This window comes from Melanaphis sacchari, unplaced genomic scaffold (genome assembly GCF_002803265.2).
Source record: "Melanaphis sacchari strain LSU unplaced genomic scaffold, SCAv2.0 Contig204_pilon_pilon, whole genome shotgun sequence".
Taxonomy (NCBI): domain Eukaryota; kingdom Metazoa; phylum Arthropoda; class Insecta; order Hemiptera; family Aphididae; genus Melanaphis; species Melanaphis sacchari.
The window spans coordinates 12,082-39,971 of record NW_020271008.1 but is presented as its reverse complement, the minus strand read 5'-3'; the positions used below and the strand labels follow the sequence as shown (position 1 = coordinate 39,971).

The window sequence follows — 27,890 nt, the reverse complement described above, 5'->3', positions numbered from 1 at the left end:
ACACTTTCAAAATCTATTTTTGAAATTTCTGATTTAACAGACTCAATCATATTCCACGCAGTTAATAAATCTAGTCCTTTTGTTTGGAGATATCTTGAAGTTGGACCAACAATTTTAAAAATTCGTATAAAAATATGAGAAGTAAGTATGATTTTAAAACAACATAATTTTTCAAGTAAAGATGAAGCTTCTGAACAAATTTTAGCTTCAAATTTTGGTGAGTTGCTAACAAAATCTAATGCACAAATTACTGTTGAAAATAGAGGTTCATCACCATCAAATACCCAAAAAAGTGCCTTTTCTCTAGACCACCACCTTGTACTGTTGTCTCCAATTTTTTGAAGTCTCTTCATTTTGTTTGTTCCAGTACTGGTATTATTTTGTTCAATCCAAACATTCATGCGTTTGAATGATTCTCTAAAAAAAGTCGACAGTCTGTTTAAAAAGCCAAATAAGTTTTTTGCATTAATGTTTTGACATGTATCACAAATGCACAAGTTGAGAACATGGCTATAACACCAAATGTATATACTTTTTGGATTTTGCTCTTTTATTCTAGACTGCAAACCTGAAAATTCTCCTCTCATATTCGATGCACCGTCGAACGCTTCTCCGATCACATTGGTAAAATTCATATTATGTTTCAGGAAAAGACTTTTCAACATATTATAATACCCTTCACCCGAAGAATCTGTTACTTTTACTAATGCAAATAGTCGTTCAGTAACATTTCCATTAAATATGTATCGAATACAGATAGCCGCTTGATCAAAAACACCAACATCCTGTGTGCTATCAACTTGAATACTAAACTTCTGACCACTTAGTTCTTGTTTTATTTTATCTCTAATAGAATTTAGGATTGAATCAATTATTTTGTTGATTGTGGTTTTTGATAAAAATGTTACAAGTGAACCTCGACCTCTTGAGTACTTTGAATTATTTTCCTGTTTACACTTCCGACGTTCGCTATTTTTTATAGATGAACTTAGATGCTTCTGTAAAATAGGATCTCTTTTTGCTGTAAACTGGACTAGTTCGAGAAAATTTCCTCTATTTGTATTAATGTCACTAGTTCTTCCTAAATGATAAAGGCTTTCAGAATTTCCAGATCCTCTAAATGGTAAACTTTGTTTCCCAAGAAATTTGATAATTTCAAATATTTGTTTTATAACATGAATATTTTCTTCAGTTTGAGTTTTTTTTAATTGCATTAAATCTCTATTTATACTAAATTCTATAGAATTTTCTGTAGAAGCACGTATGTAGTTCTGAACAGCATTATTATGAGCTATAGTACATTCGTGTTTTTTTATAGCAATGTGAATATGAGTAAATTTTGTGTATCCTGAAGTAAAAGGTGATTGTGATACGGAAAATACTATACAGATGGGACAGTAGATAGCCAATAATTTTTTATTTTGAACGTGAAGCGATAACCAATTTCTAGAGACTTCTCTTCCATTAGGCATAATTCTTTTGTATAATTTTTGTAGGTCCAAATTTAAATTAGAAAATGTATGTATTGTAGGTTGAATGGTACGGTCTTTAATAAACTGTAGTTTTTGCTTGATATCAGAGTTTTTAGGTAGTTTAAAATTATTAGTATCTTCATCTTCTTCAAAGATCTTGTTTCTACTCTCCTATTAAAAATATTTAATCATTACATTTCTAATCTTTAGATTATAATTCAACACTTATGTAGTACATACTATAGTATAATAAATATAAACATACTTGGTAATAAGGTTCTTCACTATCTACATGTAGTGTGCAATTTATATTATTTAAAAAAAATATTTTGTATGTTTTAGGTAAAATAATTTATTATAAATAGGTACTAACAGTAAGTCAGTTTTAACTATAATCAACAATAGCAGGTATGTTCTATACATTAAAAAATAAATGATTCTTCTTTATTACAGCTGTATTAAGTCTAATTACTCTAATTATTACCTATTATCTACTTATATAAATTATTCATTAAAAAGCTTACTTGATTAAGATCTTCATTAGCTACAACATCAATAATTTTTTCATGTTCATGTTCCTATTATTAATTATCAATTTATAATAATAAATATAAATTAAATGTTATGAAAATGTAAATAAATTATAATAAATAATTTCAAATGTTATTGCAAAAAATACAAACTTACCGTAAAAGTGAGGATATTACTATCGATAGCATTGTGTGTTTGATTTTTGAGAAAAAATGTTATGTTATGGCAAGTTTTCGCAGCTTCATTTAATTTATTCTTTTTTCTTTCTCGTTCTTTAGCAGCCCCTCCTAACCGTTTCTTTACATTTTTGGTTATATCCATTTGCAACGTTAAAGTTCAATAGGTATATTGCTAATATAGCTAATATATTATGCAAATAAATTTAAAAAAAATAAACGTCTGAGTACGTAGTTACAGTACGTATTAAATGTTAAACTGTTTATAGGTTATTACTTTATTAGCTTATAAACAAAAATCATAATATGTAGCCGATTAACTATAATAGTACATGCACGCACATGTGTGTGTGTGTATTGTCTGTTGGGTGGCGGCCGGTACAATAACAATAAGTACATAATATCAAGAGCTAATTATAGAAAAATATACCCATTGTCAATTCGCTAAGCTGATAACTGAATTATATAACACTATAGAAATTATTAATAGTATTATATTCATATTATGATCCATATCGATTATCGACTATATCCGCTATGATTATTGCAGATACGAAACTAAAATAATTGACTGCATGACAGACAGCCAATTTACCATAATATCACAAATTTATTATTTAATTTTAGGGCTCCTGAATTGACCGGCCCAGGTGGACTTCTCCGCCTTTCCGCCCTGGCCAGTCCGCCCCTGAAGTCCAAGTGGCCTTTTTTCAAAATGATGCTTTTCTGTAGAGATGTTTTGATACCTAGTTCTACATCAGGAAATCTACCAGACCCTGATAATGTATTAGAAAATGACACAGAAGCAAATACAAGTTATACAAGTTTGGCTGAAGATACCGATATTGAAGTTGATGTGAACTCGGAACACGCGGAATACTCTGAAACATCATCTGCAACGTTGGACAATATAAATTTAAGTAATAATGTTTTTAAAAAGAAAACCAAAAAATCTCGTAAAATTGACGAATCGAATATAGATTCATTTTTGGCTTTGGAACAAAAAAAAATTAAAATTTTGGAAAATGCTCAAAAAAATAATAACGAAATGACCAATGATCCAGATTACCATTTTTTGATAAGTTTACTTCCATACTTTAAAGACTTGAATGCTTTAGAAAAATTAGAAGTTAGACATAATATTCAAAGTATAGTTATTGACGCACATCGACGAAAACTTATTTCTGCCAGTTCAGTTTCAAGTACAATGTTCACAAATAATCTTCCAGTAGAAAATCAAAATTATCTTCCTCCTATGACATTGACTTCTCAAGAAACACCACATCGTAACAGTAATAACTACCATTTTTCTATGCCTTTAATAACTCAAGAAAATCCATACAAAAATTATAATATACAAACTTCGTCCACACTATTAAACTCACAAAACATGCAACGTGAAAATGAAGACTTCCAACTGACTTCTGATAATATTCAACGCTACTAATTTTATATTATATTTTATATTTTATTATATTATTATTATTTATTATGTATTTCATAACCATAAGTTCTGGTTAGATTTGTATTTATTATTTAGTATTTTAAAATATTTTATTATGTTTATTCATAGGTATTAAAGGCAAGTACCTAATGTTAAATTTTATAAAATACGTTTTTTTAATTAAAAGGTTAATTAATAATAAAATATCGTATTTACTATGAAATATTAAAAACCTAACATGTAGGTAGAGTAGTCTAGTACTACTATAGGTACCTATAGTATAAATCAATAATTAATTTAGTTACTTACCTTAATGTAACATATGTACGTTCTGTTGCTGATATAGGTACTTTAAAATTGGTCTTCTTTTTTGTAATTCGATCCTTAATTTTACTTACCAAAAAATCAAAAGTTTCAATTGACATTCTTAAAAATTTAAAAAAACGGTCTGGATGATGACGTAAGTTCTTATATACATGGTGAAATTCACCGAACTTTGTACGACACTTATTCATGTTATGAACTGCTTGTCTTTTTTTTTTTTTCAAAAAATAATTGTTTAGCACAGGGTTTTCTAATAGTATCGTTAGCTGAACTATACTCGTCGGCGAAATAATGGCAAATGAGAAATATATTTTGTTTGATAAAATATTTTACATAACATCGCTTTAGCGAATCGCTACTAGATGTAATGCTTTAGTCGCTCATCGCTCATCGCGCATCGCCAAACGCTCGTCGCTATCGCCCACCGCTCGCCTATGTGAACCAGGCCTTATTGTTATACCTATAAAGAAATAAATTACATGCTTATAATATTTATAATTATACAATTAATAATTGAAACACTTTAAAACATTATATAAATTATTAATTATAACAATGCTAATTATTATTTATTATTTATTACTTATTTACATACATTACATTATTTATTTTCAAATATTTTTAATTTTGCGTTATTACTTGCATTTTTTGAAATGAATTCGCCTTTTACCCATTTACACTCTTTATATATACGTGTTGTTAGTAAAAGTTTTACTAAATATAAATAATGTTCCTTGCATTTTAATTCTTCGAAGTTTGATATTTTTTTATTTAATCGTCTCTTGATTTCGTTTAACATTACTTTAGCCACTCCTTTTTCACTTTTTATTTCATCAAATAGCTTTTTAAAAACTTCTAGACTAATATTGCATATTAATATTAACAAACTAGAAGGATTTTTTAAGCCTTGACTACAATTTTCTTCAACATATTCAAAAGTTTTCAATAATATTAATAATTGATTAGGTTCATTTAAATTTTTTTCAGTTGTAAGATTAGCTTCGCAATTTTTACAATGAAAAAAGTCAATACAACGCTTAGCCAAGTACCCAGCAAAATAAACAACGGAACATTCTTCCAAGTTTACTTTTTTTACTGTTTCCGTGTCAGTCATGTCTGTAAACTCTGACTTAGATGTAAATGATAAGTTAGAATCAGTTGAGTCCACGTCTGAGGCTTTGAAACAACAATTGTCTGGTATTGGGTCTTTAATTGTATTGTTAATTTCCACGTCAGATAAAATATCAACAGTTAAATAATTGTCTGAATCTGTTTCACAATTACACTTTTCTGAAACTTTCATCAATGAAAAAGTACAAATACTTGCAACGCAACTACGGAATATTCTTGCCGTTGGATTACGAGTGTACCCATTTTTTTGTCTCATAATAGAGAACATGTTTTCTAAAGGATCTTGATTTACCTAACTCGGTTTGTTAACAAAAAATATGATTTATTTTCTTCGTCGTAATTTTTTTCATTTTCGTATAATAGTTTTATCGCAGTTAGTGACCACACCATCCCTGAAAAACACGGTGGTACTGACATTGTATTTGTCTTGTGATTGATCTTTTTTGCATCCCGAAAAGTTGATATTGATTTATTTATATTTTCAAAAATATGAGTATTTATAGAGTTCATTGGACGCCTATTTCGATTAATATCATACAAATTTTTGCTGTTGCACGCGTCAAATGTATTGTTCATTTCGAGTAAAAAGTCGGCTGTGTCTTTAGCTGTTTTTGATTTTAATTGACCGGTGATAATAGATGTTTTAATAGCTGATGAAACGTTATTACTAAAAATTTGTAGAGCTAGTTTGCACGACATTTTCTGAAATGGGTTGGGATGTAAATGGGACGGCGATATTTTACACATAGCACGAGCTTTGGTACTTAGTGAATCGAGTTCGTAGGTTTTTATGACATCTTTAAAAACTATTTTTTTATTTTTTATTTGAATATCGCCGTTTAATAAATTGTTTCTAATACTCTTAAATATGTGTGGTATATCATAAATTAAGTATAGTTTTTTACCGTGTATTTCTGTTGTTGGGTTCGTTTCAGTACCTCCCAGTAAAGAAAACAATTTCCTATTTTGAGATCCTTGGTCACATATTAATGCCGTGGGCAATAGTCCAATATTTAAAATTTCTTTTACTGAATGTTGTAATAAAGTATCTAAATCATTACCCTTAACACCATTAGAAGTTAAAAAATAACATAATGGAAATTTCCAATTAGTGTATAGCCCTCTTACCATAATGACTAGAGCATGTTTGGCCAATTTTGGAGATCGGCCTAATGGACCCAAGTCTTCAAAGCCCTCAATTATATCAAGAGTTTTGTTATACTCTATACATTTCATTATTGCCATCTCATCAAATAATATGACACACCGTTTATCAATATTGGTCATCGTTGCAACTTTTAATTTCATTTGATCTAAATAATTTTGAATGAAACCGGGTACATAATCAATAGATTTTAACCATCGACGTACAGTACTTTCGGCCGGAAGGACTATACCATTTCTCCTTAAGAATTTGTATGTTGAAGACGATTTATAATAAAGGGACATTGATAATTTTTTTTCTGATTTTGACCACGGGCGACGGTTTTTATGCAAAACTTGCATAGTCATAATGGCTTTTGAGTTAATTGAATTAAATTTAGTATTGTTGAAAAATTGTTCAATATATTTTTTTTTAACATTTTTTTTTTCATTTTTTTTTCTTTAAAGTGCTAATGAGAGCCCGTTTTCATTTTAAAATTCTTCGAAGGTTGTTTATTTTATCTTGAAGTATAATATGTTTTTTATCTGTTATTGGAAGAGGCAGAGACAATTTTGTTTGGGGACTTGGTAAATCTATTAAAGACGATACCCAGGACTTTGTGGTTGGTGTTATAGATAATGAAGGGCTGTTTGGAAATAAATTTTTGCAAACCGGTGTTGATTGTTTTTGTACAGTATCATATTTACGCGTAGGTGTTAAAATTTTGAATGAATCTGGTGATGACAAATTACAATCTTGAACACTAAACCCTACACAAAGTGTTATATATAATTAATTTTTTACTTTTTTTTGTACCTTTACTTTATTTTAGTCTATACCAGAGATATTCAAACTGTGCGTCACGGCTCTCAATTATGGCCCACAATTTTTAGTACCTATTCTTTAGTCAGAGAACGTAATTAAAATATTATGATCAGTTATAGCATTTATTATAGCATTATGATATAGTTGAGGCAGTGAAAGAGAGCCCTGGCAAAAACCAGAGTATAAAAATTACCAATCATAAATATTTAATTAAATTTTTTCTTTACTACCTATTTATTTTTTAATTGACTTATTATTCAGTCGTATGATAAATAAATGAATATTAAGGGGCCTCATAAATGTGCGTTTTCTGGTCAAAAACTACTGTATATTAAGGGGCCTCATAAATGTGCGTTTTCTGGTCAAAAACTACTGTTTCTAATTCCAACGTTACGCGTTGACAATTTACACAAATTTCATTCTGAAAAAATATTCAAATTCTCTGTAACATGCACAAGGGAACGACCGAGCCACATTTTTAATTTTTATAATTGAAATTGCAATAAATTTTGTTCAAATGTTCAAAAATGTGCGAAATTTCAAACTTAAATATTTGGTCAACTAGATACAATCATAAAAATGTGTCTCGGTCGATCCCTCGTACATGTTGTGGAAAATTAGAATATTTTGTCAGATTAAAAATCGAGGTATTCATTGTGACGTATTGTTGGAATTAGAGTTGCCAGTTTGAGTGAAAAATTTAAATTTTTTTTCGCGATCACAAAATAGTATATGACATGTGCGTGCGAGTGCGGGCGAGTTCCCCCGTACCCGCTGGCCACTACAGACCATAATTACCGTCGCTTCGCGTTCCTAGAAAAGATCAGATAACGCGCCTATACTTTTAATTTGATATAGTAATTATTTTAGTAATAGTAAATACATATATTTAGAGTTCAGTATTATATTATTATATGTTTCTTGGATACCTAGGTGGCTAGGTATTATATAGGTAGGCATAATTGTTTTTCTAAATTATTATCCTCTGCGATCGAATGTTAGGATTATTTGACAGTCGACAACCATCTAGTCAAGTTCGATTTTATTATTTTAAAATGAGTACAAAATATACACCGAAAACAAAAATTCCACTATCAAAAAGAAAAAAACACAAAGGATTTATAAATTCAATTAGAAACCCACACACCACGAAACAACGAAATGTAGATGAAACTCCGTAAGTGTTTTTTTTTTATAAATTTATTTAGATGTTGCATTATAATATTATAATATTATAAATATTGATTATTTATTTTTGGATTGTATAGAAAAAACGGTAATAATGATCAAAACTCGAATACAAGCTTACAATCACCAGTAATTTCTGAAATGCAAAATGAAAACCCAACTCAATTGTTTGCCGATATAGAAAATACAAAATTGAATATTAGCACTTCACCCATTAAAAACAATGATCCCAGAATACATATTTTATTTGGACGTAGAATTGTCGACATAGGTTATATTTTTAAACAAATAGTAGATGCTGATCACCACACACCTTTCGAATGTTCCTTTAAAGACATGGTATGTGTGAATGAAAAACAGGATGGATTCATATCAAGCTTCAAATTTATTTGTTTGTTGTGTAAGACTCAAAAATTAATAAATTCAGAAAAAAAAATAGATCAAGAAGTAATGAATCTAAATACAGCGATTGTAGCCGGAAATATGAATGTTGGAGCGGGATTTAGCCAGTTGGAGACTATTACATGTGCAGTTGAGATACCTCCTATGTCACAATATATATATGATAGACATCATAGTATTGTTTGTTTGGGATATGAAAAGGCTGCAGCTAATGCAATGGAAGAGGCTGCTAAAGAAGAAGCAGGATTAGCAATTTTGGCAGGAAATATTGATAGTGACGGAACTCCACTCGTTACAGTTGTGGCAGATGGAAGCTGGTGTAAACGATCGTACAGAACAATGTACAACTCATTATCTGGCACGGTGAGTACCTAACTGATATTAGTAATGTAACGTAAATTAAATAAAACAAAAATATTTATTGATTTAATATTTTATGATAAACAAGCTAGGTAGTGAAATATTTTAAAAATAAAATGCCAATTTAAACAACTATTGAAAATTTCAAGTTTCTATGATATATTATATTTTTTTATTAATAACAAAAATCAAAATTCAGTAAAACAACTCTATGGAGTCTCTATTAAATTTTCCAGTATTTGTCCCAGCGAAACTTTTTTTGTCAACATTTAAAAATTTAAAAATCATATATTTAAAATACCTATAAACAGATAAAACGCCGATCTAAACAACTGGTAAAAGTTTCAAGAATTTACGACTTATAATTTTTTAATATTACACTGAAAAAAATATTGATTTGCCAATTAACAAAAATGGTTAGTTAGATGACAAAAGGTAGACACAAACAGTAAACTGTAACTTTTACCAAAGTCGTTGGTTAACATAACTTCATAACAAATATCTAAAATCATTTTTGGATAAGTCATTATATTACAGAATTTTGTAAAAATTTAAATTTCAGACGTTCATAAGATTTTGAATTCTGAAAGAAGTGATGAATGTATTGATTTTACAATGATGTGTGTAGTTGTTTTTTTTGTGTTTGAGGAAAGCTTTTTTACCAGTAATAGTACTTTGATTTTTGAACTCAGCCCCGTTTCTGATAGAAAAGTGAATATTGTTGGTGCATTATAGAGGTCAAAAGTTAAAAATTTTCAATAGTTTTCAAAAGCGTCAGGAAATAACCCTAAAAAAGTAACGGAAAAACAGGAGTTTTACGAAAAACCAGTTTTCGACAAAATCGATAATTTTATTTTACTCTAACCCTAAAAATAATAACTTGAAATACTTGAAATTTTTACAAAATGTTAATTGTCATTGGCGTTCACTATACACGGTTAAATTTTCAAAGTATTTGGACTTTTTTTGAGCTATTTATGGTTAGTTAAATTTTTTTTTTTTTGAAATATCGATTAAAAATATTTGGGGCCGCCCAAAAAATCATGAAAATTTAATACAAGATTTCTCATAAGTGGTTATTATCAGATAAAAAAATAATTAAAAGTCGTATGTCACAATTTTTTTTTATTAATATTTGAAGTTCAAATATTGACAAAATTCGTCAAAATTATGAATATTTCCTAACTATTTTGTAATCAAAATTTATAAAAATTTTACTATTAAAAGCTAAGAATTTAAAATGTATTACTTTGCTGTCCATACGTTAAGCTTAGAATAATTATAAAAAAGTTTGTGTGTTATTCAATTAAAACAATTTTACGAGTGTTTAAAGTTTTAATGTTCAGAAAATCAAAATATTAATTGGTAATAAAATGATTTTCTATCAAAGGAATTTTGATTTTTGTTATGATAAAAAAGTACCTAACCATGCCGTATGCATTATGCAACCACCAAACTTATTAAAAATAAAATACTTGTAATAAAATAAAATATATAACAATATTTAAAGATAATATTATATCCTAGACTGACAAATCATCTTCATTCAGAATTGTTTTTCGTATACAATGATACCAGCTATCATTGCATTTAAGTTTAACACACACATCATACTGACCTACTCTAATCCAAAGCGTCCATGCATTTTCAACTACAAAATTACTTGCGAATTTTCACGATTTTGATATATTTTGTAAAAATTTGAACTTTAAGCTCTTATAAAAAAAAACTGTGAATTACGATTTTTGATTTTTTTTTAACTTCGATATGAACAAATTATAAGGAACCTTGTATTAAACTATCATGATATTTTGGGCAGCCAAATTTTTCAACAAAAACTCATCAATGTAAAATCAATATATTCATCAGTTTGTTCAGAATCTAAAATTACATAATCGTAAATGTTTACAAATAATTTTTTGTTAAAAATATATGAAATATTTGATTTTAATTGCTAATAGTTTTCAAAATTCAATATAAGGTTCCTGAAAAGTTTCAAAACGGTTCGACCCGTATACTTACTTACTACCTAATACCTACTTACTTTGAGTTAACCAAATACTTCGTTTATGAAATCAAAATGTGGAGTAAATAATGATGAATTAAATCCGTTTTGTTTAAATTATAAAATAAACGCGAGTATAAATAGTAATTGAGTTAGATTTGAGTATTATATTCGATATCTTTATTTTACAATTTCAGGCTGCCATAATTGGTTACAAAACAAAAAAATTGCTTTTCCTTGGTGTAAAAAATAAATACTGTTCAATGTGTGCCCGTAAAAAAACAGATGACAGTCTAACAGCGCACAAATGTTCTAAAAACTGGCCAGGTACAAATAGTTCATCAGGCATGGAATCATCAATTATTGTTGAAGGTTTTTTACAAAGCGAGAAGATGTATGGTATTAGATACAATAAGTTTATCGCAGATGGTGACAGTAGCGTGTACAAAAAAATTTTAGAGGCAAGACCATATAAAAATTTAACTGTAGAAAAAGTGGAATGTAGGAATCATCTTTTACGAAATCTTTGTAATAAATTAAAAGATATGACTGTGAAAGCACAATCGGGTAAGCTTGAATTTCGCAAAATGTTGAGTGGTAATATACTTAGAATTCGTCGGGGTATCGTATCTGCTATAATGTATCGTAAGACGAGTGGTCATTCTGTTGCAGAGCTTAGAAAAGATATAATGAATAGTATCAATCATGTTTTTGGGCATCATGAAGAGTGTGCTTCATATTTTTGTGTCAAAAATAAAACAGACATTGCAGATTACATAGAAAAAATCAAATCGACGGATCAAGAGTTTTATGCCAATGTAATGAAACATATTAGAAACTTGGCAAGACACAGTGGTAGTTTGTTACAAGATGTGGACAGCAATATAGTAGAATCATACAATGCCATCATTGCAAAAGTAATCGGTGGAAAACGTATAAACTTTGCAATGAATCGTTCTTATTCTGGCAGATGCATGCTAGCAGCCGTAACCAAAAACACAAGTCGCCCGCTTTATTCTCTGCATAAGGTGTTATACCATAAAAGTCCATCAAAACGAGGATTTTTAAGTGCAGTAGAATTAAAAAGAAAGAAAAAACAAAATCTTCAAAATATTGCCAGAACAAAAAATAAAAGATTTAAAAAACAACTTTTTAAAAACATTGGTCCAGATTTATCATATGGAGAAAATAGTGTTAGACCCGATATGGATCATTTAGAATTTAATCGTCAAAAAGAAGATATTTTAAATGAAATGAAAGAAGTAGCATCAAAGAGAGACGATATTCAAATACAAACTATCGAACAATATGAAAATGTACAGTGGAATGAAGTACGAAGAAGGCTTTTAACGGCTTCTAATTTCGGACGTATCATCTCTCGAAGACCATATACTGGCTGTGAAAATATTGTCAAGAGTCTTTTATATAACACACAAATAATGGCACAGTCATTAGATTATGGTCGTGAGAATGAGGTTGTCGCTAAAAAAGAACTTGAAAAAATGTTGAACAAGCCTATACGAGACTGTGGTATTTTTATAGATGCAGAGCATTTCTTTTTAGGAGCAACTCCAGATGGTTTACTGGACGACGATGGACTGGTTGAAATAAAATGTCCATACTCTGCTGCTAATATGACTCCCGATGAAGGCATATTAAATAAAAAAATTGATTTTTGGTCTGTAAATAAAGATGGGAGTATTGGAAGTTTCAAAATAAGACATAAGTACCATTATCAAGTTCAAGGACAAATGAAAATTGCACAAAAAAAGTTTTGTGTATTTGCTGTGTGGACTCCAAAAGGCATAAAAACGGAAACAATCTTTTTTGATGAACAATTCTGGGAAGAACAAATGTTTCCAAAATTACAAACATTTTTTTATGATTGTCTACTACCTGAGATCGTGGACCCAAGGTATCCAGGAAGACCAATTAGAAATCCGCAATCTATTATTGATGCTCAACAAGAGCAAAAAAAAAAACTAGAATCGTCGTAGGTACATAGGCAATAGAAACTATACAATAACATTAACATATAATGAATATTTTATTCTTGTGTAATTATTATAAAGTTGTAAATTTGTTGGTACCTACTTATATAATATCATCAATATATCATTATAAACTTAGTATAATACTAAAATATAACTAAAAGACTATTATTTTTTTACTGTATACAGTTATCCCTAATAATAAAAAATAATAGTCTTTTAGTTATATTTTAGTATTATACTAAGTTTATACTTACAAATATTTATTAATTGGTTGATCCCAGACATGCCAGAAGTATGTCAATAAGACACCCTAGTTATATTATGGAAGCAAAAACGAAGAAAGAAAAAAAAAGGAGATAAGCTACACTAATACTTCTTTGAATTATTACACATTGTACATATTTTATTATAGTTTTATCTAAATATTATTTAATACTATTTTATCACAATTATTATAATAATTATTATTCTATTATGTATTATAAAAAATACCTTTATCAAAAATTTAAGATGTGTTTTTATCACAAAATAAGTAATAATGTAATAATTTATAATGCTTATAATAAAATTATTAAAGTAGATGTTTATGCTTCGTTTTTTCCCTTTTCAGCCATATTTTTTTTTAAATGTTCAACCTATATTATTATTATGTTCCATATATTTTGATCGCAAGTTTAAAGCTAACCGAGGCTCGGGCGAGACTTGCGGAGTTAAATACTTTATAATAAAAAAGGGTAGAATCATTTTTTTCCTATTTTTGATAGTCCTACCTAATAAATAATACTAATTACGTTACACACTGCAGACTATTTGCAACTACTTGTCGTACGAGAAAACATAATTTCCGATGACTATTCGATATGCAATATTGCGATAATGATTACGTCTATTTGGTTGGTGGTGCGGATGAAGCGGTACCCGCATTGAGCCACACGCACACTAATATTCATTTACAACTAACACATAGATCCCGGGCGGCGACGAAAAGATTGGAAATTGCCTAAATGTTGTTCCTTAAATATATGGTACAGCGAGGCCCCTTAACACATTATAATAATTTACATACATAATAAAACCATTGATTTTTTTGTCATTACTAATTTGGGGGCTGTTAGAATATCATATAGATATAAAGGAGCCGTGAGATGAAAAAGTTTTAATACCACTGGTCTATACTTTTTCGTAAAATTATAACATTTAAACATTCTTAAAAATATCCATTTACTTAATAATAACGCCCTAAGGAACAACATATTTTATAAATTTGATATTAACATAAATGTATGATTTATTATTTAAATTAATTATTTATATACATTGAGTGAAACTAATAAAATTTAATCTAATTTACTATTGATTTACCTGCTAAATATTTATTCGGAATCGCATTTTGTTTTAGTTTCATTCGTTTCGAATTCATGTACATATTGTCATCAAAATGATTGGAACATATATACCTCTTTCTCAATTTTTTCGGACTCAAACTTTCTAAGTGAATATTTCCTAAAATAATATGGAAAATAATTTTTATTTTAACCAAAAACATAATTTATGTTTTTATAATATTTTTTATTTTGAATAAAATAAACTTGCCAAAAAAAATAAATACTTTAAATAAATACTTGCCAGAATTAAGTATCCATTGATTATGCAATTCGATTTTTGCTGGAAACGGATGGAAAATATTTTTTGAAGTCCTTCTGGTCAAATTGCAATTAAAATAAACGCATTTATCTTCGGACATTGTTAATCAATAAAAAAAAATTTGGAGATGATTTTTAGTTTTCACAATAAATTAAAATTCATAAACACAAGCAATCAAAATAACGCAGTACATAGATAATAGGATCAGAGACGATCGATGACTGTCAAGTGTTAACTGTTGTCTGTTTTAATTTTTATTCTGGTCGAAGTAAACAATAATACCTATATACTATAGTATGATCACAACGACGAGTGAGAACATCGCATCTAATTTCTAGAAATCCCTTTATGATTTTTATAATTTTGTATCAATTAGCTGTGGTTCGTGGCGTATAAGAGTGTTATTTTTATTATTTATATGTGATAATAATAATATAATATACAAATATACAATCGCCAATTAAAAATATATAATAATAAAGTTATCGTAGCTGGCCCAGTGGAGCAGCTATATTATGACGGCGTGACGTATGGTTATAGTTGTATGGTTCAGTGCGGCGAGTGCGGGATTATACAATATTATTCTATTTTTATGCTATGTTCTATAAAAGACAAGTGATTTATACTGTGGCTCCGTTTAATTAATATTTTGACGTTCAATTGAATAAAGTTCAATGTTTTGAAGGCCTCCCATTCATAGGTATATTAGTGGTGCGGTGCCGCGGCGGAGAGCATATTATTATATTATAATCGGAGCAATAATCGAAATCAGGATTTAAGACGTCTGTCACTGCTGTAAAGAACCTGAAACTGATCCCCACTTCTATAAACTATACTAGCGATTTTTACGGCACCCGCCAAAACTAAATATTACGCGGAACGCCTCGTAGCGGCACCCGCCACTCAACGCGCAGCGTATTTTATACTGCAGTGAGCTATCTATAGTATTTATAATCAATGGTATTACTCATGTATGGGGCCTGGCGCGAAAGCTTATAATAACTACGAGACAACTAAAATTATAGGTTTAGACTATTAAAGACTAAAAAATATAAAATAAATGTTAATTTTTTTCTTTACTTAATTTCTTTAGACCTTAGTCACGATTATTAGATTTTGTAAAATAATATCAAACAATTTAAAAACTGAATTTATCTTAATATAAAAAATTTATAATTTGTAAATTATTATATTTTATTACTAATTATTATTTTTTATATTAAAATGCGGGCTATAGTCGCAAGTGGGTAATGTTCTACTGTACATAAAATGTCAAGTGGGTCTCTATAAATATTATTATGCAGTGTTTGAAAGAACGCGTTTAATTTTACGTGAACTAACCATGAACGTGTTTACTGTTTTATTGAACCTTCTAAACACTGCTATAATGAATATACTATATTGTGTTAAATTTGTATTCAATGGTATATCATTGTATTAAAAATGTAATTTTTAGCGAAAACGGTCTTGTATTCGAGTACTCTAGTCTTTTATACTACCATCAATAATTTATTTAAATATTAGTACAATGATGGGTTAAATTAATTGTTTTAATTTTTTGTAAATTTTAAAATATTAAAATTATTAAAATATTTTAAATATATTAATTTAATACTGTTTGGGATTTAGATTAGTAACATATCTTCAATTTAAGATGGACAAGCGTAGTGGTGATGACGATAGTAATAAATACCCGGTGAAATTAAAACGTAGTTCTGGATGGGCAAGAAAAAAAGAAACTGATAGACAAAAATTAAAAGCTATTGCTCACGACAAAAATCAACAAAAATTAAATTTTGGATTTATACCATGCACCCGACCATCTATTGAAGTTGCATTGCATTTTGACACAGTACCATCAATTACTAATAATGACTCAACACAAAATTCAATAGTAAATATGCAACCATTAATTTCTGAACCATTGAGCAGTAATATTAAAAAACAATATGATAACTATAGTTATTCCATTACTAACACTATTAATATCCCGAAAGATGAAATGCTTGACATGAAATGCTCAAATAATGAATTTATACAAGATCTTAATGTTAATATACAGCCTTCCATTCCTTCATCAATTGGATTTGATAAAAGTAATATAGTTGATTTTGGAAGTGATTTTGTTCCCAATGATTCTCTACATAAAGATTAAGTAGCACAGAATTCGGAATCAGATGTAGATGATAATTTTCTGATAGACATATCTTCGAACAATTTTAAAGCACTTTCTCATAGTTCTTCGTTGGCTGAAAAACTACGTTTTATGTCAAATCATCCCATACAGCCACAGTATGATCAACTACCATTTAACGCATATAAAATATATTTTCGTCCATTATCTAATACTAATAACACTCAAATTCCTAGAAATTGGTTATCATTTGATAGGAAAAATGAAAAGCTTTTTTGTGCCGTGTGTTTAGCCTTTTCAGTAACCAAAGATTCCATTTTTGTACAAGGTGTACAAGTAAGCGCTAAAAAATATTTATAAACAAATTAAAGTACATGAAAATTCTAAAACACACGATGAAGCTGTTTACGCTTATATGCAAGCAAAAAAAGTTAAAGACGTTTCGTCTCTTATTGATATAAATCAACGAAATCTTCGAGTAATTCAAGTTCAAGAACATAGACTTTTCCTGTCAAGAATAATTGAAGGAATTATTTATATTTGCAGACAAGGTATTGCTTATAGACCTCATAGAGGAGAACAAGCATACACACTAGATAATAGAAGTATGAACCATGGAAACTTTTTGGAGTTATTGATGTGTTGGTCTAAATTTGACGCAATTCTTGAAAAATATCTAAATATTGCGATTGAAAAAAGTATAAACCGTACAACTTTAAGTGGAGGACGTGGACGTGGATCACTTGTTACATTTCTTTCAAAAACTACGATCAATAAAATAATCAATTTAATTTCACAGTGGATACAAGAGGAAATTGGAAAAGAAGTAAAAAAAGCAAAATTTTTTGGTTTACTCATAGATTCCACCCAGGATGTAAGTGTAACCGATCAATTGGCTGTATGTGTCCGTTATGTGATTCAAACTGAAGTAAAAGAACGGTTAATTAAATTTTTACCAGTAGAATCATCAAAGGCAATCGATTTATATAACTTAATTAAAAATGTTTTAGAAGATATTGGGTTATCTCTGTCTAATATTGTAAGTCAGGCGTACGATAGCGCCGCGAATTTAAGTGGTATTCACAATGGTTTACAAGCTCTCATTAAAAAAGATGCACCTCAATCTATTCACACACATTGCTTTAGTCATCTTTTAAATCTTACACTTACACAAGCTTCTGATTCGTGTTCAGAAGCTATAAATCTTTTTGGATTACTGGATCGTTTGGCTATATTTTTTAGTCAATCATATAAAAGAATGGGAATGTGGAAACAAAATGTTATTAAAAATTCTGTTGGAAGTGAAAAAATGTTACGCCTTCAAAAAATAGGACAAACTAGGTGGTGGAGCAGAGATGTTGCTTTAAATAACGTATTTGATCCATTATTCACACCAACTAAAGAAAAACATAGATTTATAACAGTAATCAAAGCATTACTATCTATTACAAATGGTAAAGATTTTGATCTTGGTGCAAAATCAGAAGCTCTGAATATTATAAACAACATACTGAAGTTTGAAACTATACTAACAGCGTATGTGTTCCAGTCACTGTTCGTTTTAAGTTCAACTGCGTCATCTTGTTTACAGTCGAAAAAATTAAATTATACACAAGGATATAAACTGTTGCATAATTTAAAAGCAAAATTAATCGAAGGATTTAATAATTTTGAAATTATTTTTGTAAGAACTACTGAATTTATTGAACATTTACAAACAATTTTGGAAAAAATGGATGGAACAGATAACATATTTTGGTCAAGTACTTTTATGAAAAAAAGAACGCGTTTTAAAAAGAAAATGTCCGGTGAACTGACAGCAGACGAAAGACTAGTTGATGAAAAGAAATTGTTTGAAGTTGAAGTTTATAAAGTTGTTTATAACAATGCACTCGTTAAATTAAGCAATAGGTATGTTTTAGTATAATTATGTTTTGAAAATATTAATTTTGTTAATTTTTTACTGTTATAGTTATAGCAATATTTTTTAATGACATACTACTTTTACTTGTTTAGGTATATGATCAACGAGGATCTAATTCAAGATGCTGCATTTTTTGATCCAAGAACATTTTCAAAATTAAAAACTCCCGGATTCATGTTTCCAGAAGGATCATTGTCCAAAATCGCATCCATGGCCAAGGTCGACGTTTTAGATATTCAACGTCAGTTGATAGAATTTGCTCAAAATTACGAGGCCATAGCAAATATAGATGCTAGTATTTTGTATCAAGATTGTCACGATCAATTTTTCGAAGAAGAAAATGAAAACCACACAGATACGGAAGATGATTTAAAATGTGCATTATCCGAAAAAAATCGTTGTAAATCGTGTATTTCATGTGCATTCCTCTATGTATACACATTAGTGACTCATACATCAAATTACAATGATTTATATACGGTATATAAGGTAATTTTAAGTATAGCTTTTACTCAAGTAAGTTGTGAAAGGAGTTTTTCAATACTTAAAACTATAAAAACTAGACTTAGGTCAACTCTATCTAACGACAAATTAGAAGCATTCATGTTTATGAATCTTGAACGTGGCATGGTTGTACCTCATGATACTATAATCGATCGATTAGGTGCCACTTCCATGGAAATGAAAAGGATGCTTATTGGGTAATTTTTATACTTACAATAATATTTAGTGATGTTTCATATTTATTGAAAATATATATATTATTATCAGAATTGTACTTTTATATTTTATTTTTATTAGTTGCAATTAATTATTTAAGAATAATCATTATACTGACAAAAATATTTATAGATGTATGTTAAATATTTGTTGTATGATGTGGTTATTGTAAATCTTATTTTGCTGTCTACATAGCAGATAGTTTGTAGTATGTTCGTGGGCTAGGCCGTGGTACAGTAAAATCACTAACATTTGTAGCCAGTCTTTTAATATTATCATATTTATGTAAGGTAATAACTAATAAATAATAAAAAAAATTGACTTTATTAAGTTTATTAATTTTCTGTAAAAAATGGCCCGAAGTATTAAAATCACTGACTCTAAAGGTATGCCTGTCGTCTACCCAGTCCGCCCCTGGCGCATCGAGTATCCGCGTCGAAGTTCCGGTTTACACCATTCTCCGACGTCGGATATAACGAGAGGTTACCACTTGATTAGTTCCGTGGACAGAGATATATAACAGGCAATCCACAACACCCAGGAGTCGTCGTGTGGCTTTGTGGAGATGCGTGGCGTGAATCACGCCCGGAATCACGTCGGATGTTGCTCGACGGTCGTGACTCTCGAACGTCAGGAACGTCGTTGTTTTTCGTTCGTACGATCTAAATGTGGCGATGCTCGTTAAGAGTTGCACGCGGGATCGTATCGATTGTTTATGGCTGGTAGAGCCGCGAGATCCGTTGTCACCGTTTTGCGTCCGTACGGTCAAAATGTGGCGATGCTCGGTAAGAGTTGCACACGGGATCGTATCGGTCGTTATGGCTGGTAGTCACTCTTGAGGTTTCTTCTGATCTTCAATCTTCGATGTTTACTGGTGTAAGGTTGAAGAATAACTGTGGAATGAAACTGGTCTCACTGCCGAATCATACCAGTATAAGTACTACTATCCGTATCGACTAGTAAACACCTCGATTTTTCGGTAGATCGTTGTGTTTTGTCCTGTAACGAATTTAGTCATATCTCTGATGTTTTTTGATGTACAATTATGAATAAAACATTGTTGTCTTTGTCTCATCTTCCCCTATCCGCCGATGTATGTATGATGTCTATATGTTGTACGGGAAGACTTGGATTTAATCCTTAAGTTCAAAATGTGGAGTTTTGCGCTCATCCTGCGTTATGATTGGTTGTCGTAATATTGTGTCAATTGTTGGCTCTGTTAAGAGCCTTTTTCCAAAATATTAATGTTTAGTTGTACCGTTTCAATGTGTGGGAAAAAAATTAAATTATCAAAATGATTTGTTGCATTGAATTATAACAATTTCTTTTAAATTATTGAATGTAAAAATGTCCCTTATTAGATCTCAAAATATTTTTAAAACGACTAAATAATCGTTCTACATCAACCGATGTAATTGGAGCATATTTGAAGCGCATAATATTAGAAGGCGATAATTCCAAATATTTAGAAGCGTGTCTGCCACTCTTGATATCATTGATTGTTTTAAAATCAATATAGCCTGAATTTTTTTACATAACAGCATCAATTTTCTTTTATACGACATCTCCTTACGAGTTTTAATTTTCTAATCGCTGATTCAACAATTTGTATACTATCATTTAAGGACATATTTTTTGTTTCTAATCTTGTAATTGTATGTGCAATAAAACTTAAATTCACTGAGATGAAAATTAAATTATTTTTCAATATTTAATTTTGTATAATATATTGAGCTTTTCCTAGAGCGATAAAAGTTTCTGGATCTAATTTTGATCAATAAGATAATGTTTGGTTGTCAAAAATTGATGAAAAAATCAAAAATGACTAAAATATGTAAAAATATGTAAAATTAAAGTAGCACAATTTTAATAGGAATGATTTAAATCATGAACATTTCTTATCGAATCTTAAATATCTTGTTTTAATAAAAATATTCATTTACATATAAATCTGTTCCCTAGTTATTATAATGAATGTATAGTAAAATTAATTTGTTTGCTTGAAGAGCATGGTGTTACTGTTGATTTGGGACAAATTGAAAAACAAGACGAAACTGTGCTCAATGACTTAGAAAGTGAGAATATTTCTTATTACTATTCCAAAAAATGTATTTTAAAATTAACTTTTTATAATGTTTGAAGTGGATAGTGATCCTGTTGTATTCACTAAAATAGAAAAACTCACTCCGGATCTTGTAGTTTTTTTTTCAAAAAAGGACCTTCACAGCCTTTGTCAAATGATCTACCGGACAAACACTTTCCAAAAGATAAGATTGGTCGGTCTTTTCATGAATCTTGGTATTGGAAAGGTGGTGTAAGTGTAACGAAACGAAAATGGTTGTCCTACTCTATAAAAATTGATAAAGTATTTTATCATTATTGTGTTTTATTTAAAACAAAACAATCTAACTGTCATTGGACAAAACATGGATTCAATTTATGGAAAAATGGGCCTGCCAAAATAATTATGCATGAAACTTCCGAAGACAGTTTCGGACTGGCTCGAAAAGGCCCAGTCCGCAATTTGGAAAAAAAGGGCCCCCAACAGTAGCCCTCCAAAAAAAGATCGCTACGCTCGCAATACAAAATTAATTTTTTTTCAATACGATTGCCATCTTCCATATTTATCATATACATATATTATATATCATGTATTTTTCATATAGTCATATAGGCACAATAATTAAATTAAAAAGAATCCAACCTCCAAAATACTATACACTGGCTACACCGCCGTGATATCAAACATTATAAAGAAAAACACAGTTTCAAATTGTGTCATGGATTCATATTTATTTTAATGAACATTAATATTAAAAATATAAAAGGTAAAAAAATTAAACAATATAAATGAATAACATCTCAAATCAATAACCTTGATAGTTCTGACGAACTTTTAGCAATAGTATTTACAACAATTTCCTTATCAACAACATAGTCTCTTTCAATATTAATCATTAACAGAGCTTCCATTACATCTTGAGAAATTAATGATCTTAATTTAGTTTTAATGTTTTTAAGTTTAGAAAATGTCCGTTCACATGTAACTTGTGTATATGGTAATGTCAAAACAAATTTATATGCCAAGTATATATTATTAAAAGAGCCTGATTGTTGAACAATTTCGTATAAAATATTAAAAGCACATCTTAAACAATTGTTACATGTATTGCATTCCAAACTGTGGTCAATATTTAGTTCTAGTTCAGAGTCGGATTCATTGTCAAAAGATAGATCATTTTTTGAAAATGTGTCATTAAGATTTTTAGTTATTGAATCAAATTGTATTGCAAATTGTTGTAGTTCAGAAATTAAAATGTGTACACTTATTTTTGTTAATTCAGCAAGTTTTAATAGTGAGTTTTCAAGTAAACCACTTTTGATATTTTTAAAATTTTTAGGGTCTAAGCAAATACAATCTTTAAGTAATTTTGAATTATTAACAAATCTTTTTTCCTTACTATTTATCATAATATCAAGTATAAAGTTGTATTTTTCTACTTTAAATCTTTTTTCTGCGGAAAGGTCAGGCCTTTCATCTGATGTTAATTCACCAGGCATTTTTTTTATTTTTGGCACTCTACTTACACATTTATTTTTACTAAACTTATCTTTTATTTTAAAATCTATATTATTTAATTCCAATTCCTCATTAATTTTTCTTATAAAATTTTGAATATTAGAAATAAGTTTATTAAATGTTTCATCACCATTGTTTCTTTTTTCTTTAATTTGTTTTACTAAACTTGTTGTCATATTAAAAGCTATCACATAATTTAATGAGCGTGATTGTAAGAATTTTGAGACAGGAGAACTTATAGTAAAAATGTCAAGATAAATAGCAGCAGTTAAAATTATTTCAAATTTTGACCAATTTTGTAAAAGAGTATGAGCCGTGTATTTAGTTTTTTGCATCAAATTTTGAGTCACTAGAAGTTATTTCCAATAAAAAATATATGAATAACAAGAATCGAGAATCTTTTACATTAGGCTCATTGAACTGAATTATAGAAGATAATGCTTTGTCTTTACTCCACCATTTGGTCGTTCCAATCAAGTTCAACTTTCTGAGTTTATTGTGACTTTTATGAGTTTGTTTTGTTAAATCTGACCATACTTTCATTCTTTTATGTGAATCTAAAAGAAAACTAGCAGATTGTTGAACTAACCCAAAGAGAAATTCAGCATTTTTGCAACATTCAGATGAATCTACCATCACTAAATTTAATACATGACCTAGACAGTGGGTATATATACACGAAGGATTTGTATTTTTCTTTAAATGTGATTGTAAGCCATTATAAACCCCTTTCATATTAGTTGCCCCATCAAAAGAGCAACCTACAATATTCTTCATATCTAAATTTATTTCAGCAAATTCTTTTGTAATTAAATTGTATAAGCCAATTCCACTAGAATCATAAGCCACAACTAATTTTAAAAGTTTTTCATAAACATTTTTTTTTTTAACATACCTAACACAAATAGCAAGCTGATCTAATACTGCAACATCTTGTGTAGAGTCTACTAAAACACTAAAACTTTGGGCTTCTTTTAATTCATTTACTATTTTCTCTTGTAAAAATTTACCAATAATTAAAACAAGTTTATTTATAAATGTTTTTGATAGAAATGTTACTAAAGCTCCTCTACCACGGGCCCGAGGAAGATTATTATCATTTTTTTTATCTTTAGCTTTACGTTTTTTACTTAACTCAATACAATTTTTAACATGCATATTCAATACATCATAATCTTTAATTAGCAATACTAGTTCCAAAAAATTACCATGATTAATAGTCCTGTCCTCTAAACTATAAGCTGCTTCGTCTTTACCTCTAAAAGCTAATCCTTGCCTACCAATAAACATTATTATATCAATGAGCCATTTAATGACTAAACGATTAAATTCTACTTCTTTAGAATGAATTTCACTTAAATTAATATTAATACAACTCTCTATATTTTTGTTTAAGTTGGCTTGCAGTAAAGCAGAAACTGCTTCACCATGTGTTTTTGATTTTTCATGTTTTTTAACAGTACCATATACATTTTTTGAATTTAAAACTTCTAATCCAGTAACTAAATTGCTAATGTTTTCACGTAGTGGGCAAAATGTCATACAAGTAGTACAAAATATTTTTTTACTGTAAGAACAATAAAATAACCATTTACGCTGAACTTTTAGAGAATCACTTAAAGTCTGATAATACATTTTTTGAGGATCAAATGGAAGTTTATCATTAGTTAAATCAAAAGGTTGAATGGGATGACTTTTTAAAAAAGCTAATTTGATTTCTACTGATTCATTACTGGCAGGTCTAATAAAAAATGCTAAGCTACTTGAAGTAAATGTAGATTCAGCTGATATTGAATTTGGATCCACAACAGAAATACTTTCAGTTTCACCTAATAATTTAAAATCTATAGATAGTTAGATTTAATATTCAAATTTTATAGGTACAAAAAATAATGTTTAAGATATGAATTACTTGTAGAAATTGTAGAATCAGCCAACTTAGAATTTGGATCTACAGCAAATATTAATTTAGTAGCAATGCATTCAGTTTCACCTAGTTATTAAAATCACAAAACTTTAAATTTTATATTCTTAGAATACTTTATAGATTCAAAATTTAAATTTAAATTCTTAATTACTTGAGGTAATAGAAGACAGAGCTAATTTTGAGACTGGGTTCATATCAAACGACAGCGATTCAGTAGAAACCATACTTTCAATTACATCTTATAATTGAAAACACACATAGATAGTTAGATTTAATATTTATATAACACTTTAGAAGTTCAAAAAATAAATTTTAAAATTCAAATTTCTTGTAAAGTAATATTATGGCTACTGGATAATGACTATAATTTATATTAATTACATACTATTTATGTATAGTGAAAAGTGGCTAGAATAATTAATAATAATATGCGTTATTGTCTTATATTTTAACAACCTATATAACAAAATAAAATAAAATATTCTTACCTTTCACAGGTTTCAGTGGTTTCACATTTGTAGAAAAACTAAGTTTTTTTGACTTTTGTCATTTGCACATTTAAGCAATTTTTGCTTTTCTATCTCTTTTCTCTTTTCAGAACCAGCTTTGTATTTCCTTTTATACATCACGATTCACGAATCACGGACTCCCGGTTAAAATAATTATGGTTAACGGTTAACAGACAACACTACAACAGTAATAACTAACAACTAACAAGATGTCAATTTGAAATTAACCATTCAACCGACAATGTTATATTAAAATCTTTAAATTTAGCTTTAAGGCCATAATAACAAATAACCATATTCTAAACAAAATAAATGAACAATACAACGTTGTTGAACTATAAATTATTATTCTTGTAATTTGTATCATATTATTGACTTTACAAGCTATTTATAATCTTGCGGGCTGCCGCCTCATGTGCACGAGTACAATACTTACCCAAAATATAATAATTCATTTACTATCAGAATTTAACGGTACTTAATGCAAATACCAAATTGTACGCATATGCCCGTATAATATAATATTATTTAATAGTCACAAGAATTGAACAATTCTACACTATTTATAATCTATGAATACATATTTGTATATAAACACTAAACAGCTCCCTATTAAATTCGTAGAATGATAATAACAATGTCATTATTTTAATAGTTAATTGAGAATTTTTCAAGATTTTAATCAATAATACGTTTCCTGATTTGAAAGAAAAAATATTTATTTTGTATTTCTATTTACTCCAAATTAATAATAATAATAAAAATAGATACAAAATCAAGGACCCCCAATTACCATAATTAAGCCGGGGCCAGTCCGACTCTGTCCGAAGATCACATAATGTCATCAATTAAACACAGTTACAAAGAAGCATCATTTCCACTTATTCCATCTATAACAGAAAAATTGGATGCTGACATATGTCTTAATAAAGAAATAATAAGTCATCTGATTGATTTAACCTTATTTTTGGGCAGACATTGTCTATCTTTCAGAGGTCATCGAGAAGGTTGGAATGAAGAAATACGTGGTAACTTTAAAGATCTAGTAGTTTTATTGGCCAAGTACTCGCCTGCATTAGCATCTCATATTACTGAAATCCAAATCAAAGGTAGAAAAGCGAATAATTTTCTTTCGTGTCAGCGTCAAAATCAGTTAATTAAAGCCATTTCAACAAATATATTAAATGTTATTAAAAAAGAATTAATAGAAGCTAAATTTTTTAGTATTTCTTTAGACACTACTTTTGATGTTTCTCGAAAAGAACAAGTTTCATTAATATTTCGGTATGTTAATAAAAATACTTATTTTGTGCATGAACGTTTAGTAGCTGTTAAAGAAACCATATGTACAACAGGTCTACATTTATTTGGTATGTTTGAGACAATATGTCAAGAAATGTCTATAAATTGGAAGGAATTTTTAATTGGTCAATTATTCAATGGTGCTGCATCTATGAGAGGCGAATATAAAGGTCTTCAGAGTTGTATTAAAGAACAAAATCCATGTGCAACATATATTTGGTGTTATGCCCATCGCTTTAACTTAATCATTGTAGATGCAGTTTCAAGCTGTACATAAGCTCGTGATTTATTTGGAAACATGGAAACACTGTATGAATTCATTAGCTGTAGCAAAAAACGTGTTGGTTTATATTCTGATTATCAAAAAAAATACTATCTTAAAAAGCAACTTCATCGATTAAAAAGAGTTGAAACAACACGGTGGTCTTCACATGCATCAGCACTTCAAACAGTTTTTGAGACTTTTGATGCACTGATTGATACATTGTTTGATCTAAAAGATGATAAATTTACTGATCGCATTTGTAGTGTTAAATCAGGTAGTTTAATGAACTATATGTTAACAGAGCGTTTTATTTTAACAGGTCTGATATTCTTGAAAATATTTGAAATGACAAATCCATTACATAAATTTTTACAAGGTAAAAATATAGATTTATTAGATGCTGTTAATTACATTGAAAATATGCTATTTAATATAAAAGAACTAAGAAATGACAGCAGTTCACCGCGGTCAGCGTAGCAATACACATCGGTGTAATCTGCTCCGCGCCATGCGTACGCTATCTGATGCAATTCGCATCCGATTTTACTCTAACTTAGATCAAAATCTTAAGGAATTAATTCTCAAATTTACATACAACTTTCACTTAATCGGCCGCAAGTGCAAACCTTTACGGTCAAATAAGTGTTAAAACTAATTAGATCAATTATTTATCATCGCAAGGTAATCAATAATTAGACCAATTAATTATCAAGCGTCGGCTCCAGGTACCGTACCCATACGTGACCTTGGTCCCGTAGATAATCTCGCGGTACAATGCCGGCCAAAAATAACCCGCTCACCAAAAACTCGTCTTCCTCACGTAACAGTATACAGAGCGGCTCAAATGATGAAGAGAAATCACCATTAAAAATTGTCATAGCTAAAAACA

At 29.0% G+C, this 27,890-nt stretch overlaps 3 protein-coding genes across 3 annotated transcripts; all 3 read left to right on the top strand.

Moving 5' to 3' along the window:
• Positions 1-12,207: 12,207 nt before the first annotated feature.
• Positions 12,208-12,999, top strand: LOC112593442. Its single transcript, XM_025337836.1, has one exon. It carries the CDS (start codon positions 12,208-12,210, stop codon positions 12,997-12,999), a length of 792 nt encoding a protein of 263 aa, XP_025193621.1.
• A 4,190-nt stretch (positions 13,000-17,189) lies between these two features.
• On the top strand, positions 17,190-19,403 carry LOC112593441. Its single transcript, XM_025337835.1, has 3 exons — positions 17,190-18,310; positions 18,464-18,685; positions 18,791-19,403. The coding sequence occupies exons 1-3, from the start codon at positions 17,190-17,192 to the stop codon at positions 19,401-19,403; spliced, it is 1,956 nt and encodes a 651-aa protein (XP_025193620.1).
• Positions 19,404-26,272: 6,869 nt separating this feature from the next.
• LOC112593440 (zinc finger MYM-type protein 1-like) lies at positions 26,273-27,013 on the top strand. Its single transcript, XM_025337832.1, has 2 exons — positions 26,273-26,543; positions 26,670-27,013. Exons 1-2 carry the CDS (start codon positions 26,273-26,275, stop codon positions 27,011-27,013), a joined length of 615 nt encoding a protein of 204 aa, XP_025193617.1.
• Positions 27,014-27,890: the final 877 nt, after the last annotated feature.

Coding starts and splice junctions, on each gene's coding strand:
- LOC112593440 (XM_025337832.1), top strand. CDS start 26,273: ATGTCATCAATTAAACACAGTTACAAAGAAGCATCATTTCCACTTATT. Junction 26,544..26,669: donor TACTGAAATCCAAATCAAAG/GTAGAAAAGCGA, acceptor GTATTTCTTTAG/ACACTACTTTTGATGTTTCT.
- LOC112593442 (XM_025337836.1), top strand. CDS start 12,208: ATGGATCATTTAGAATTTAATCGTCAAAAAGAAGATATTTTAAATGAA.
- LOC112593441 (XM_025337835.1), top strand. CDS start 17,190: ATGCAAGCAAAAAAAGTTAAAGACGTTTCGTCTCTTATTGATATAAAT. Junction 18,311..18,463: donor TTTGAAACTATACTAACAGC/GTATGTGTTCCA, acceptor TATTTTTGTAAG/AACTACTGAATTTATTGAAC. Junction 18,686..18,790: donor CTCGTTAAATTAAGCAATAG/GTATGTTTTAGT, acceptor TTACTTGTTTAG/GTATATGATCAACGAGGATC.